The sequence below is a fragment of the Vulpes lagopus genome, chromosome 10, assembly GCF_018345385.1.
Source record: "Vulpes lagopus strain Blue_001 chromosome 10, ASM1834538v1, whole genome shotgun sequence".
Lineage (NCBI taxonomy): Eukaryota > Metazoa > Chordata > Mammalia > Carnivora > Canidae > Vulpes > Vulpes lagopus.
In genome coordinates, this window is record NC_054833.1 from 67,447,677 (window position 1) to 67,463,521 (window position 15,845).

Sequence of the window (15,845 nt, forward strand, 5' to 3'; positions counted from 1 at the left end):
ATAAGGGTGTTCATCAGAAATCTAATTCTCCTTGCAGTTATGACTACTTGGTGCTATTTTTGAAACATCTCGTTCTTTCTGTTCATTGTCCCCCTACTTTCTTCGCGGCTCCTGCTTCGTAGGCTCAGTCAGTCCCTGGGCACCGACTGGCTATGTAGTCGTGAGTTGAGTCTGCACCTCTCTGGGCCTCGGTGTCCTCATCAGTGAAAGCAAGGTGGACATGGGGACTCCAAGGGCTTGGCCTTCTTGCCCACAGGGCCAGCGTCAGGCAAAGTAGGCGTAGAAGAAGATGTTGACACACATGAGCAGAATGGCATTGAAGCCACACACACGGGCCCAAAATGCATGTTTCTGGGGTGTCTGGCTGTCACCTGGATGCAGGAGGGGGGAAGAGGGGAGAGGCAGATGAGGGCCAGAGGGCCGCCCTCCTGTTTCCACTCCCGCACTCCCCCAGGTGGGAGTGAGCATCAGGGCCTCGGGTCAGCCGCATACCTGCTTTCGCTCCCACGAGCACATCCTGAGCCAAGGTCCACCAGGTGAGGTTCTCAATCTGCAGAGGATGATCGGGAGGGGAGTGAGGCAGGACAGGGTGGGCCCAGATGGGGCTGGGGGTCAGGGATGGGAGGTGAGCAGCGGAGGTCAAGAAGGGACGGAGGTCAAGAGCTAGAAAGTTCTCAAGTCACAGAGGGTCAGGGAGAGAATGGGACCTGAGTCCAAGTGTGTTAAAGGTCAGGGATCAGAGTCAGGGATAGGACATGAGGGGTCAGGGTCAGGGCCCAGGGCAGGCTCACCTGGATTCCCTGGGGGGGTGGTGTCAGCAGGCTCCCGGCCACCACCACAGCTCCACTGAGCACAAAGAGGGCAACAGCGAAGTGCAGGTAGTGGATACTGCCCAGGATGGCTGGCCGCGTGTCCGGGTCACCGCACGGTGGGGCAGGGTGCAGGAATTCCAGGACCAGCCTGGTGGCGCCCAGTGCCAGCCCCACCATGAGGCCCCAGAAGGCCCCCTGGGGAAGAGGAGGCAGGGCCAGTGGGCCGTGAGGGGGAGGCCAAGTCCCCCCCAATCCCAACCAGCACATAGACAGGCAGCAGGGGAAGGCATGGGCCAGACACAGCTCATCTGTAGGAAGAGGACCCCGCCCGGCCCCCACATCCTGGCTGCCCCAGCTCTCCCTGTCACCCACCCACCTGCTCGTTGGCACGCTGCCAGAAGATTCCCAGAATGAAGACTGCGGTCACGGGGGGCGCCAGGGAGCTGGTCACTGACTGCATGTAGATGAAGAGTTGCCCGCTGTTGGAGCCCTGCAGGACGGGGATCCAGGCCACGCTCACACCGATGAGCACCACGATGACCAGCCTGTGGGAGGCAGGGGGTGTGCTCGTCCCCTGGGACCCTTCCTCACTTCTCTACCATCTCCCGCAGACTTCAAGCCGCCTCCCTGGCCTCTGGGGATGTGGCCAGCCTGGCCCTGCCCCAAACCCTTCTGTGGCTACCTGCCACCTGCAGGTACAGCCCCCGACTCAGCCTGGGTGCTCCTTCATATCCCTGGGGAGACCCCCAGGTCCCCCACCCCAGGCTCTCCCCTTGATCCTCAAGTACTCGTCCCACCTGTTTACTTCCTTACTGTCTGTCTCCCTGTCTGGGCTGGACACCCGAGGAGAGCAGGAGCCTCACGTCTTCAGCCCACCACTGTGGCCCCCAACACACAGTAGGTGCTCAATAAATACTTGGTGGCTTTGTGAATGGCCCACTGCCCTTAGTCCAGCCAGACTGACCCCTTGGTGTTTCTCTCACACTGGTGGGGGTTGGCAGGAGCTGTAGCCTCTGGCTGGCACACTCCTCACACCTGTAGCCCCCAAGCTGCTGACCACCCTCACGGGGTGGCCTCTGTCCTCAGAATGCAAGGTTTGGGGTTGGGCAGTCTGGGTTTGGGTTGGGACATGGCCTCCTCAGCTCTGAAGCCTGAGATGTCTGACCAGAACGAGCCCCTGTGCCTGCCTACCCCGTGTGGACTCCTTTTGTCTCCTGCCTGCCTTCCCCCTCAGTGTGCATCTTCCACCACAGGGACATGCTTCACGTAGTGAGCAAGCGCCCCTCGGGACCCCTCCCGAGTGCAGAGCACTGTGCTGAACCCAGACTCAGTGATGAGTCCCTTCCCAGCTCTGAGAGTGGAGTAAAGAAAGCAGATGAGCCTGTTATCCTGTGCAAAGGGCTGCACTCAGGGGCCCCAGAGGAGGCATTAATCCAGGAGGGCATCTAGGCAGAGGAGGGCCTTGAAGAGTGTGGGGCCCAGCTAAGGAGACAGAGGAGGGGCAAGGTGTCCCATCTGCTCCTCCTTAGCTCAGTGCCCCTCTCCCCTGTGTCAATTGGACACCCTTCTCCACCAAAGTGGGTGGCAGAGGAGGCCTGAGACCCTGGACAGGCCAGCATGTGTGCAGCTGGGGCGGGCCCTTCCTGTCTGCCCGCCTGCCCGCCTCCCTTTCTTTCCTTCCAGGCCTAAGGGAGAGGGTGGAGGGAGGAGGTGCCACCTTGATTAAGGCTAATTAACCCTTAGCCTGGCAGGCGGGCGGGCGGGCGCTGCCCTCTTCAAAGGCATAGGCGGACTCCATTAACACCCGCACCCTGCCCTCCCCACACAGCCTTCTGCGTCCAACACTGGACTCAGCATCTCTGCACAGGGCCTGGCCTCTCCTGAGCAGCCCAGACTTTGGCCCTGGCCTCCCCCCTGGTCTCCAGAACTTTCCCTTCCGGGGGTGCCACAAACCCACAGGCTGTTCCTTCTGTCTAGAAAATCCTCTCCAACTCCTCCCCTTGCCGACCACCCCCCCCCCACCAAGGCTCAGCTCAAGGCCCTCCTCCTCCAGGAAGCCTTCCAGCCCCACCATCCCTCCCCGTGCACACATGCTGCCTTCAGGAAGACTGACTGTCATCCTTGGGCTGCAGCTGTAGCTGCAGGGGACCCCCTGCAGGGCTCAAGGTAGGGGCTTGGAGATCTCTCTGGGTCCCCTATATTGTTCCGCTCGATGCAGGATGCCGCAGAGGCATCGGGCACTGTTTGTGGACTGAATAGTAGACAGAAGGTAGGATGTAGACAGAAGAGGGTAGCAGGGGAGGGAAATGAAGGAGCAGAAGGACCAGGCAGAGGGGCCAGGTGCTAGCAAAGCCCAGGGCCCCAGATGTGGGACTGTCACTTCCCCCAGACCTGCCATGGCTCCTCTGGCCCCACCCCCACCTGAGGAGGCTGTCAGGTTCGCTGGCATGCCCCTGCCTGTCCCTGCCCCAGGACGGCCTCCTCCCCAAGGCTTCTGGACATGCTCTCTCTGTAAGTCCCATATCCCCTTGGATCGGGGCTCCAGAGACCCAGGACCCCATACACTCCAGGAAATGCAGTGTAAACAATGTTGTTTCAGGCAGGAGGAGGCTGGAGGTGTTGTAGGGGGTGGGGGTGGGGGTGGTCCTGGCCCAACACCTAGTGTAGGATCCTTTCCACTTGACCAAACTGGCAGCGGAGAGAACTGGGACCCAGAGAGGGTGAGCAACCTGCCCGCGTCACACAGCCGGGTACCCACAAGCGGGCTGCGGGGCCGGGTTGGGTGGGGCTGGACTTGGCAGGAGAGGTGAGAAGAGGGTCAGGGTGCCGTAGCCGGGGGCGAGCTGATGTAGAGGCCAGGGAAGGAAGGGCTTCAGAGGAGTCTGTCGGACAAGGGCAGGGGCTTCCAGGGCCACACAGCCACCACGGGTTGGGGGGGGGGACCACGTGGCGGGGAGAGGAGGTCAAGGGGCCAGGACCTGCTGACACAGAAGCATCCTGCCAGGCAGGAGGGAGAGGCTCGTTGTTTTGGAGGAGGCTGTGAGCCTGCAGATGAGCTCACACTCGCCTGCTGAGTGGCGTGTCCCAACAGGGCCCTTCTGACAGGAGCTCAGCTGTTTTGCATCACGGAGACAACTGCCTGGAGCTCCTGGCGGGGTGGGGGGGGACCCCACCCTGAGGATGGGCGCCAGGGGCCGGGAGCCTGAGGGGAGCTGGGGGTCAAGCCAGGCCCCGGAGGCTGGGCCCCTCGGCCAGCGGAGTGGGTGGCCTCATGGCTCTGAGGGACACAGGCCCATGCACCCCCAAAGACTCCCTGGTACTCTCCGAGTCCAGGGATGGAGGGCTGGGCCACACACAACCCTGCCCATCCTGGAGTGTGTGTGGGGGGCCATTAAGGAGGAGTCTGCACTGTGGGAGGAGTCTGACCATGATCCCCTGTGGGAGGCTGAGAGGGGACAGAGGCTCATTCCTTGGTCGGGTTATCAAGGAGGGCTACACGGAGGAGGGGACAGTTGGGCAGAGTCTACGGAGATCAAGGGGTGACTCATTAACAATGCTACGAGGAAATGGCAGCAGCTCCGTGGCCTGAGCCGGACCCCCCGGAGAGCTGGCTTGGGGCCCTCCTTGGGGCAGCCCGAAAGCATAAGGAGGGGAAGACAGAGAGGTCTCTGGGACGGTTGGGGAAGGGGCCCTGGACCGGCAGGGAGTCCTTCAGAGACGCAGCTCAGAGTAAGATGAGGGCCGTGACCCTGAAGCCGTGGCCGGAGCCACGTGGGAGGCTCCTTCTTACCCCTCGAAGCCCCCTCTGGCGGGACCTCAGGGGCCTCCACTGTGTGGCCGCGGAGACCCAGGCCCCAGCCTGCCCCCCCGTCTTACCGGCCCACCAGCAGCAGCTCCCGCTCACCGGCGCGGGGCCTCAGCCGCCTCCAGATGTCCATGGTGAAGAGCGTGCTGCTGCTGTTGAAGATGGAGGTCAGCGATGACATGAGCGCGGCCATCATCACTGCGATCATCAGCCCCCGCAGACCTGGGGGTCGGGGACAGGGCCGCTGTGACCCTGCTCGGGAGCCCCCCACCCCAGGCCCCGCGGTGGGCATCGGCCACCCACAAGTCCCTGGGAGCAGAGCCCCAGGAGGAAGGAGGCTGGAGGTGCTCCCCCAAGAGCGGCTGGAGGCCAAGGGCAAATGCAGGGGGTGAGGGGTGAGGGGCTTCGGGATTTGCTGCGGGAGCCCGCGGTCTGCTGGCCCCATCTCACCCTGTCGTCACCACCATGACGGCTTGTGCTGTCCTGGGTGCAGTTATGAGCCTCGCAGGTGACAAAGCACTTTCACACCCGGGACTTCATTTGACGGAAGCATTATTAACCCGTTTGACAGATGAGGAAGTGGAGGCTCCTAGCGGGAGGAGAGGTGCCCAGGACTCACAGAGGCCAGAGGCAAAACTCGGGTGGGGTGGGGTGGGAAGGCCCGGGGCGACCCTCTGCTCGGAAGTCATGGCCCGGGCAAGGCACGGTGGCCCCATGTCGGGGGTCTCCTGCAACTTCCTGCATGCGGCAGGCCCCAGCAGGCACAGGGGGTCCCCTTTCTTGTTGGCTCTGTGGAAAAGGAGATGCCGTTCTCCCGGGGAGACAGAGAGAGTCTCTCCTCCAGCCCCTGCCCTGGGATAAACCCGACAAGGGCCCCCCACCCTCCCGAGTGCTCGGCCTCCTTGGTGCTATTTTTTTGCCTGGCCTTGGTTCTGTGTCCCACCCGCTGTGTGACTACCAGGCATCCCATGGCCCTCTCTGTTTATTTATCATGCTGACTGGGCTGGGCCCCAAAGAAAAGTGAGTTAGATCATGGTTTTCCCCAAAGCCTTTCTCCATCCTGTTTCTCTTGCTCAGGGAAGTGGATTAACTTGGAGCTTATTCTCCACCCATTTTCAGACAGGGAGCTCAAGGTCTAGAGAGAGGTTACAGCCCAACAGTGGCTGGGTGTCAGCACTCGGGGGCCTAGTGAGTGTCCCCTCACCCCGTCCCCCAGAACAGAAGAGGAAGGTGAGGCCCAGAGGTGGGAACCCACAGGGAGGCCAAGTCTTGCGCCCGGCCGTGTCCCAGCATTATTATACTTAATCCCAGCAACAACATGCCAAGGGGTGGGTAGGCGTCATTATCTCGAATTTACAAATGAGGACACTGCAGCTCCAAGCAGGGAAGTGACACACCTCAAATATCTCAGCCAGCGAGTGGCAGAGCTGAGATTTGATCCCAGGTCTGTGAACTCACATCCCCTGGGCCTCTGCACCCCAGGACAGAGGGAAAGCTGGCAGGGCCTGGAAGCTTCTAGAAGGGAGGCCACAGAGGGGGTGGGAGACACTCAGGGTCTGAGGATCTGGAGGTGAAATCGGGCTGCAGAGGATCTCAGAAGGGCTCTCTGCTCTTCTTGCTTTGATGGGACAAGAAATGTGAGAAAAGCTAAAACCTGCCCCCCTAGTGCTACCAGTTGTGGGAAGGCAGGAGGTGTGGGCTTTGGGGGGCTTGAGATCCTGATCCCAGAAGTGGGCTTGGGGCCAGACAGACTGGGGTTTGTGTCTCAGCCACTCTGCAGCCCTGGCGAAGGCACTTTTGCCACATGACCTTGGGCAGGTCTCTTCAACCTCTCTGGGTCTCAGTTTCCCCATGTTTAAAATGGGGATGATAATAGCAGTTCTAAGGGTTCTTGGAAGAAGATGGAAGTTTATTATATGTAAAATCCTTGGAATCATGCCTGGTCCTTAAGGGGTGACATGTGAGTGTTTTCTAGCATTATTATGTTCCTCTCTTCCCCTACAAGTGGAACGTCCCACTTGGGTGTCACACTGGATCCAGAGTGGCCTCCACAGCCCCCAGTGCCCCTCACCCTCACTGGTCCCACCAGAGGCCCCACTGCACAGCCTGCCCGCACCCCATCCAGAGTCTCACCTATGGGCATCAGTTCCATGACCAGCTTGGGGTAGGCGATGTTGGAGCAGCCAATCTCAGCCCCACAGGCCCGTAGGCACTCAGACGGCACCACACAGCCCACGTCATCTGCGTGAGAGGTATGCCCAGTATGTCCCAGCTGCCCCACCCCGGCCTTCCAACAGGTGTGAACACCTGGGGTCGGCAGGACCCCGACCCAGCCCAGCTCTGTCACCGCCTCTTACCAGGATCTACTTGGTCCTTGGTCTGTTTCCCAGCCTGGGTCACAAGGAGGGGGCTGGCCTCTGAGAACTTTCTGGGCCCTAAAGCCTTGACTCTTTCTGCCCGTTGTCTTCCATTATAATGCCTTCTTGTGGTCCCAGGCCAGGCCAGGAGGGTCACTTGCAATGTGGCACTGCCCGTGCATGAGCAGTCGCTGTTAGAAGCCACCTGGGCACTGTTCTCCCTCACCCTCCTCCTGCCCCAAGCCCTTCCCAGAGGGGCAAATGCAGGCTAGTGGGGCACCTTCCCCCATCCCGGGGTTGGAGCTTTAGGCCAGGCCTGTTCCCCTGACCTCCCACCTGGAGTCTCCAGCAGCTTCTGGAAGATGTTGGACCAATCGTACTGCCCAATAGTTCCACTGTCAAGAAGCCCTTCCAGTCATGGAGATGCCAGCTCCTCCTGGCTTGTCCCCTTCTTTGCCCTTGCCCCTCACCTTGCTCCAGCCACAGGAGGCCTCCCTGTCACCTGGGCCTTCCCCAGCAGCCCCTCTGCCCAGGCCTTCCCAGGAGGACTGGCTTAGCACTGACTCTGGAGTCCATCCCCTGATCCTCATCTCTTTACTCAGGACCCCTGGGGCCTGCTGCTTTGTTTCTTGCTCTTCCCAGTGAGTGGTGGGTGCTGAGCTGGTAAGAAGGGGGCCAGTCTCAATGGGGCCACCTCCCCAGCCAGGGGGCCAGTCTCAATGGGGCCACCTCCCCAGCCTCAGGAGCAGCACACACGCTCACCTATTGAGTGAATGCAGATTAACAAGCGTCCTGGACTGAACCCTACATCGGGCCTCCCTAGCAAGCTGCCCCAGCCAATTCCTGTTTGGGGGCAGGAAGCTCGGGCCTCACTCCCAGAGCTGGTGCAGCTCCCGTGGGACCCTACTCCTCGGCGGCAGCAAGGTTCCCCAGCACAGTGTGGGGAACGGCAGTCAACCCCATGTGCGGGTGCTCCTCCACAAAATTCTCTCTGAATGCCCTGCGGCCCCTGTCCCTTGGGATTTTCAGCAGGGGCCCACAGATTGCAGAAGGATCGAGAACTGTGACGGTGAGGGAAGTTCAGAAACAGAAGCTGCCCCACCAGCACTCTGGGGGCCCTGGAGGCGTTTGGGGGTTTACATTTCCATATGGCAGTGGGAATCAGCTGCCCACGGGGCTCCCCTCGCAGACCAGGCACTTCTGAGTTAAGTACTGTCTCCTCCAAATGCCCCTTCTGAGAAGTCCCTCCACAGATGCCCAACCTAGTGCAGGGGTTCTCAGATTCCCTTCCTCTAGGCTAGCAGGGCTGGGGCAGCTTCACTCCAGCTCAATGTCCTGGCATCCACGTCTCTAGCGCAGCCCCTATCTTGAGCTCCAGGCACCCAGGACATCGGCTGCCTGTTGTCCCTGGCACCTCCCACTCAGGGTGTCCAATCACACTTGTTGGTGTCCCCCACCTTGGCCTGGTAATAGCTCCCTGTCCTTTCTCCCCCATAACCCCCAGCCCCATGGCTCCTCTACCCACAGCCCTGCCTGCTTCGCTTGGCTCCCTGCCCTGCTCCCGGGCACCAGCTCCTCCCCGCCTCCCTTCCATCCTCCCATCCTTGCAAAATTACACCTCCTCTGCTCACATCCCTTACTTCTCAGGAGCCCCCCTCCCCCTGCACTCCTGGAGCCCATGCCTTCCTAGGAAAAAAATCCTTTCCGTGGCCTTTCAGGTCCTTGACAACTGGTCTCAGGTCCTCCCATCCAGCATGCATCCATCAGCCACCCTGACCTGCTAGTGTTTTATCAGATACACCCAGCACTTTGCCGCCTCCAGGCCTTTGCAGACCAGGTCCCCTCCTCCCAGGACTCCATCCACCCTTATTTACCTCCTGCTTCCTGGCCCATCACAAAGGGCTTGTCCTCTGAGGCTTTCTCAGGCTCCCCCTGCACTGCCCTCCCCCCCAAGCAGGCAAAGCAGCTTCCTCTCAAAGGCTCCTATGGCCAAGGATTGAATCACAGTTGTTTGTATGCTTATTTTACCTCCCCTACCAGACTGGGAGCTCCCCAAGGGCTGACACTGGGTTTGAATCATCTCCAGGTCCCAGGTATCACTCAGTTCAGGGCTGGGCCCAGAGGAGAGATCTTGTGAACATTTGTGAATGAATGAGTGAGTAATGGTGTGAATGGTTGGGAGGAAGGAGGCAAGACACAGGAGTGGAGGAGGAGAAGGAGGAGATAGGATGCGAGAAAGAGCCATGAAGAAGTTCAGGCACTGCTTGATCCAGCTGCCCTGTTCTACCACCCATAGCCCAGTAGGTGTACAGATGAGAACTCGAGACCACAAAGTAGTGGAACTTGTCTGGGACCCACAGTTGGACCCAGGACATAGCCCCAGCCCCATGGCAGGACTTGAGGGGGGCACTGAGGGTCCAGTGTACAGAGGGCAGGTGATGGGCACCCTGACAGGTTCTGGGCCTGGACCGGCCGGCTCTGGGACTGGGACCCAGCCCTCCTGGGAGAGACAGGTGAGGAGTCACAGCCACATAATGGCTCAGAAAGCCCGAGTCAGGAGATTCTGGCCGAGTTCAGCCCATTCCAAACTCTGGGCATGGGCCTCCGCCTCTGGCACCACTGGCTCGCTGGCACGAGTTTGTGCTGAACAGTAAAAGAACCACCTCTCCTTTATGACAGCAGCAGCTTCTGAGTTTGTCAAGGAACCAGCTTCTGTGGGCCTGAGAGCTTCCCAACTGGGCTCTACTTTTGCCTTGGCACCTCCATCCAGCCAGGGGCCACACCAGAAGCCTGGGAGCTGCCCCTCACTTTATCCCCCATGTCCTCCCTCCCTGTGGCCAATACCAAGTCCAGCAGCTGGGCCTTGGTGACCGGGTGAACTGCACCACCTCCTTACTGCACTGCCTTGCCCCCACTAGTCCATCCCTTATGCAAGCTGCAGAGGGAACTTCTAAAACCACCAGTCTGCACATGATCCTTCCTGCTCACACACTTCTGTGGCTCTCCATCTCCTGCAGGAGGGATCACAAGCCTCTGTTGTGCCATTCATGGCTTTCTACCCACTTAGCCACTTTTAGCCACACCTCTGAGCCTCTGTGTTTGCTATTCCCTTTCTCTGGAATACCCTTCCCTCCTTCACAAATTCAGGGAATTCATATGCATTCATACTGTCAGCTTGTGGATATCTGTGCAGGCTTTGGGCAATGTCCTTATGGCACCAATAACTCTGTGACCTGTGACAGCCTCTGCCAGTGTTTGCTGATGGACTGAATTACCCTTTTTCTTTAAAAAATATATTCATGAGAGACACAGAGAAAAAGGCAGAGACATAGGCAGAGGGAGAAACAGGCTTCCCATGGGGAGTCTGATGTGGGACTCATCCCAGGACCCTGGGATCATGATCTGATCTGAAGGCAGACACTCAACCACTGAGCCTCCCAGGCGTCCCATGAATTACCTTTCCTCATGGAGGCCAATGCACATAACACCATGAGGGCTAATCAAGTTGCTCCCTACTCCCTAACCAGGCGTGGCCCATCCCTGGGAGTCAGTCCAGATGTGGATGTTGCAGTAAGGAGGAGGAGGTTTAAGTCCAACTATCCCAATGCCCTACTGTGTGATCCTGGGTGATTAGTTAAGGTCTCTGAGGCTGTTTCTTCCCCCTCTAAAGTCCTTCAAAGGATATCCAGAGGCCAAAACTCAACTGCAACCTCAATGTCATACCTGACGCAAAAATTCATTCAAAATAGATCACAGATTTATATGTAAGATGTAAAAACTATCACACTTTTGGGGGGAAAATCTAAAAAGTAGGAGAAAATCTTCAGGACCTAGGGCTAGGGAAAGAGTTCTTAGACTTAACATCGAAAGCAGTTCAATGGATAAATAAAAGAAAAAATGGATAAAGTAGATCTCATCAAAATTAAAAGTTCAGTGTAGGACACCTGTGAAAAGAATGAAAAGAAAAGCTACAGAACAAAATCAGTCAAGTTGTAGGATACACAGCCAATACACAAAGATTGGTTATGTTTCTACACACTAACAATGAACCATCAGAAAGAGTAATTAAGAATATAATCCCATTTGTGATGGCATCAAAAATAATAAAATACCTATAAATAAATTTAACCAAAGAGGGGAAAGACCTATACAATGAAAATTATAAGACACTGATGAAAGAAATTGCAGATGACACAAATAAATGGAAAGATATACCATGTTCATGGATTCGAAGAATTCATGTTGTTAAAATGTCCATACCACCGAAAGCCATCTGCAGATTCAATGCAGTCCCTATCAAAATTCCAATAGCCTTTTTCACACAAATAGAAAAAACAATCCTAAAAATTTGTATAGAACCACAAAAGACACCCCAAACAGCCAAAGCAATCTTAAGAAAGAAGAGAAAAACTGAAGACAACATGTCCCTGATTTCAAACTATATTACAAAGCTATAGTAATCAAAACAATACAGTATTAGCACAAAAACAGACATAGAAATCAATTCAACACAATAGAGACCACAGAAATAAACCCTCACATGTATAGTCAATTAACTAATGACAAGAGTCAATAATATACAATGGGGAAAGGACAGTCTCTTCAATAAATGATGTTGGGGGGATCCCTGGGTGGCGCAGCGGTTTGGCGCCTGCCTTTGGCCCAGGGCGCGATCCTGGAGACCCGGGATCAAATCCCACATTGGGCTCCCGGTGCATAGAGCCTGCTTCTCCCTCTGCCTGTGTCTCTGCCTCTCTCTCTCTCTCTGTGACTCATAAATAAATAAATAAATACATAAATAAAATAAAAAAAAAATAGAAAATAAAAAGAAAAAACAAAAGGAAAAGTAAAAAATAAATAAATAAATAAATAAATAAATAAAAAACCCTCAAATGAGATTACAACAGACTGAAAAGCTTCCACAGAGCAAAGGAAACCATCAACAAAAGCAAAAGGCAATTTATGGATTGGGAAGAAATATTTGCAACTGTATATCTGATAAGGGATTAATACCCAAAATCTATAAAGAGCTCATACAACTCAATAGCAACCCCCCCAAATAAAATCCAATTAAAAAGTGGGCAGAAGATCTGAATATATATTTCTCTGAAGGAGACATACAAATGACCAACGTGTACATGAAAAGGTGCTCAACATTACTAGTCACTGGGGATATGCAAACCAAAACCACAATGAAATATCACCTCACACCTGTTAGAATGGCTATCATAAAAAAGACAAGAGATCACATGTGTTGGCAAGGATGTAGAGAAAAGAGAACCCTTTTGTATGTGTGGGTGTAATACTGATAGAAACATATAACAGTGCAGCTACTATGAAAAACAGTATGGAGGTTTCTCAAAGTAAAAATAGAACTACCATATGACCCAGCAATGCTACATCTGGGTATATACCTTAAGGAAATGAAATCACTAACTTGAAGAGATATCTGTACTCCATGTTCATTGAAACATTAGTCACAATAGCCAAGATGTGGAAACAACCCAAGGGTCCATCAACAGATGGATAGATAAAGATATGGCATACACACACACACACACACACACACACACACACAGAAATATTATTCAGCCCCGAGAAAGAAGAGAATCCTACCATTTGTGACAATATTGCTGGTCCTTGAGGGCATTATGCTAAGAGAACTAAGTCAGACAAAGAAAGACAAATATTGTTTGATCTCATGAGTGGAATCCAAAAAAACCCCCAAACTTATAGAAAAATAGAATAGAAGGATGAGACTGTGGGGTAGAGGGAAAGGGGTGATATTAGTCAAAAGGTACAAACTTCCAATTACAAGATGAATAAATTCTGGAGATTCAATATACAGCATAGTGATTATAGTTAATAATAGTGTTCTACACTTAAAAAACAAAAAGAAAAAGTTACAGACCAGCAGAAAATATGTGCAGATCATAGACCTAACAAAGACCTTGTTTTTAGAATATATAAAGAGCAGGAATGCCCTGGGTGGCTCAGTTGGTTAGGCATCTGACTCTTGGTTTTGGTTCAAGTCATGGTTTTGGGGTCATGGGATAGAGCCCCATGTTGGGCTCCGTGCTGGGTGTGAAGCCTGCCTGAGATTATCTCTCTCTCCCTCTGCTCCTCCCCCTCATCCTGCTCACACTCTCACTCACTCTCTATCTCTCTTAAAAGAAAAAGAATATATAAAAAGCTCTCAACACTTAACAGTAAACACCAAACAATGCACTTTGAAAATGGGCAAAACACATGAACAGGCATTTCACTGAAGAGGACAGACAGCTGGCAAATAAGCACATGAGAATATGTTCTATATCATTAGTCATCAAGAAGATGAAAATTAACAGCATAGTAAGATATAATTATCACATCCTTATCAACTAAAATAAAAAAATAAAATTAAATTTAAAAAAACTGTGACAACATAAAATGTTGGCAAGGATGTGGAGAAATTGGATCACTCATATCTTACAGGTATGTAAAATATACATGATACAATATATATACAAATGAATATGTATATGAATGTTCATAGCAGCTTAATTCATAATAGCCCCCAAACTGGAAACAACCCATTATCCTTGAACAGGAGAAATGGTTGAACAAACTCTGATCCATCCATGCCATGAATATTAGCCAGCAACAGAAATGAACAAGCTACAAGATACACACAACAGCCTGGATGACTTGCCAGAAAAAGCTAATCCCCAAAGGTTATATACTGTATCTTCCATTTATGTAACAGTGTTGAAATAAAAAAAAATTGTAGAGCTAGAGAACAGATATAGTGGTTGCCAGGGGTTAGGGATGGAGATGTGGGAATGGCCGTAGAGAAGGAGGTCTCAGTGATGGTGGAATAGTTCTGCATCCCAGTTGCAGTGGTGGCCACACAAATCTACATGTGCAGTAAGGTTGCATCCACACACACACAATGAATGCAGGTAAGCTGGTGAAATCTGAAAAAGTCCTAGATCACACCGATGTCAATTTTCTGGCTATAGTATTATTGGACTACAGTTCTACAAGATGATACTGCTGGGAGAAACTGGGTAAAGGCTGCCTGTGGCCTCTGTTGGTGTTTTGCTGTTGTTGTTGTTGTTGTTGTTGTTAACTTCCTGTGCATCTGTAAACATGGGCAGGGAACTGTAAGGTTGAATGAAAGGCTGTATGCCTCTCAGCCGGGAAAGCCAAGATTCCCATTATGATCCCCTGGACCTCTGTGCAGTCATAAGAGCAAAAGGAGAAGCTGAGGTCCAGAGACGCTTGGGCAGGGGCCTGGCTTCTGGGGTCACTATGTCCAGACACAGTGTGCTGGGACTGCAGTGGGGGGCCGCAGGGCAGGGAGTATAGGACTTGAGGCTTGAGGGGATCCCTGGGTGGCGCAGAGGTTTAGCGCCTGCCTTTGGCCCAGGGTGCCATCCTGGAGACCCGGGATCGAGTCCCACGTCGGGCTCCCGGTGCATGGAGCCTGCTTCTCCCTCTGCTTGTGTCTCTGCCTCTCTCTCTCTCTCTGTGTGACTATCATAAATAAATAAAAATTTTAAAAAAAGGAAAAAGAAAAAGAAAAAGAAAAAAAGGACTTGAGGGGTCAGTGATGGAGACCACAGATGCTGCTCAGGGCCGGTGGATAGATAGTGGTGCATTCTGGGCCCAGGTCTAGAGACGTCACCAGCCAACCTTCAGCAACACAGAGCAGTGTCCTCAGGGCTCCAACTGCCACCCAAGCTGCAGCGACCCTGTCCAGATCCAGGGCAAATGGTGGGGGGAGAGGGGGAGGGCTGGGCCAAGTACCTGGCCAGCTAGCTGTGGCACACAATGGGGTAGGGGCTGTTTATCGGGTCAGGTTTAATGTGCTTTGTTGTCCCTGCCCTAGCAACCTGCTTTTAGATTTAGTTGGCACTCCCGCACCTCCCAACCAGGTGGGGCCTGACGCTAGCCTGACTCCAGTGCTCTCTGAAGGCTCTTTTCATCCCAGGGTCCAGGTGGGCGCTGCCCATCATACCGGACCAGTCCTGGGGGGGTACCCCTCCCAGCAGGGAGAAGCGCTAGGGACTAAGGGCTGGGTATCCATCTGCTCTCTGCACACCAGGCTCTGTACAAGGCTCCTTCCGGAGTTTGGTTGCGCCGTTGGTGCCCTACCCTTGCCTTGGGGCCTCCCGGTCTAGTACCCTAACTCTCCTCCCACAACTGGACAGCTGGCTATCTGCGCAGACTCGCCGTCCCACCTGGGAAGCTGGACACTGGGAGGGTTGGACCTGGGTTACCAACAGGCCCCAGGGGCAGTGCAAAGGTTGTTGACGCTGTGTTCCCAGTAAGAACGCTGCCCCTCTCCGGGCTGCGGAGCTCCAGGGGCTCTCGGACTCTGGCCCCTGAGCTTCCCAGAATCCGGCCGCGCGGGTGGGAAGCAGCGGGGGGTAAAAGGGGCGCACGACCACCCGGGCCGCCGGTGTCCCTCGGGTTGGGGGGCGGTGAATCAGCTTCCGGCCCCGCCCCCGGGGCGGCACGTGACCGCAGGTGGCGGCGGCGGCGGCGGCGGCGGCGGCGGCGGCGGGTGGGCGGGGCGCATTAGTCACCGGGCTGCCGCCGCCGGTGCGCCCCGCTCCGCCCGCGCGCCCCTCCTTGCCGGCTCTGCCCCGCGCCCGCCCGGTAAGCGAGTCCCGGCCCGCGGCCCCGGATCCCGGGCCCCCAGGGCGGCGCCGCCCCGAGCCTCCCTCCTCCCGGCAGGCCCCCCGGGTTGCGGTCGTGGCCCCCGCAGATTTTAAGACCCGCTCCCTTCCGCGAAGCCGTCGGAATGCGGGGCGCCGCCGAGCCGGGCCAAAGGCCACCCGTGTTGTCCCGGCCTCCCCCTCTTGGAAACTTCTGGGAAGTTCC

The 15,845-nt window shown here is 55.1% G+C and overlaps 2 protein-coding genes across 3 annotated transcripts in view; one reads left to right on the forward strand and one right to left on the reverse strand.

Moving 5' to 3' along the window:
• Window position 1: 1 nt before the first annotated feature.
• The window catches only part of SLC5A10 (solute carrier family 5 member 10), a 56,273-nt gene continuing 40,429 nt past the window's right edge, over window positions 2-15,845 (reverse strand). Inside the window, exons 10-15 of one of the 2 annotated variants that reach the window (XM_041770854.1) lie at window positions 6,751-6,858; window positions 4,689-4,839; window positions 1,189-1,357; window positions 792-1,007; window positions 493-550; window positions 2-371 (exon numbers count right to left, since the gene is read on the reverse strand). In XM_041770854.1, the coding sequence (XP_041626788.1) occupies window positions 265-371; window positions 493-550; window positions 792-1,007; window positions 1,189-1,357; window positions 4,689-4,839; window positions 6,751-6,858 (809 nt within the window). In that variant the 3' untranslated portion in view covers window positions 2-264. The remainder of the gene's footprint in view (window positions 372-492; window positions 551-791; window positions 1,008-1,188; window positions 1,358-4,688; window positions 4,840-6,750; window positions 6,859-15,845) is intronic. The other variant, XM_041770855.1, reaches the window with a different exon arrangement.
• Window positions 15,385-15,845, forward strand: part of FAM83G (family with sequence similarity 83 member G) — a 30,474-nt gene continuing 30,013 nt past the window's right edge. The window contains exon 1 of the mRNA XM_041770853.1: window positions 15,385-15,620. The gene's annotated coding sequence lies outside the window, so the exon portion shown is untranslated. The remainder of the gene's footprint in view (window positions 15,621-15,845) is intronic.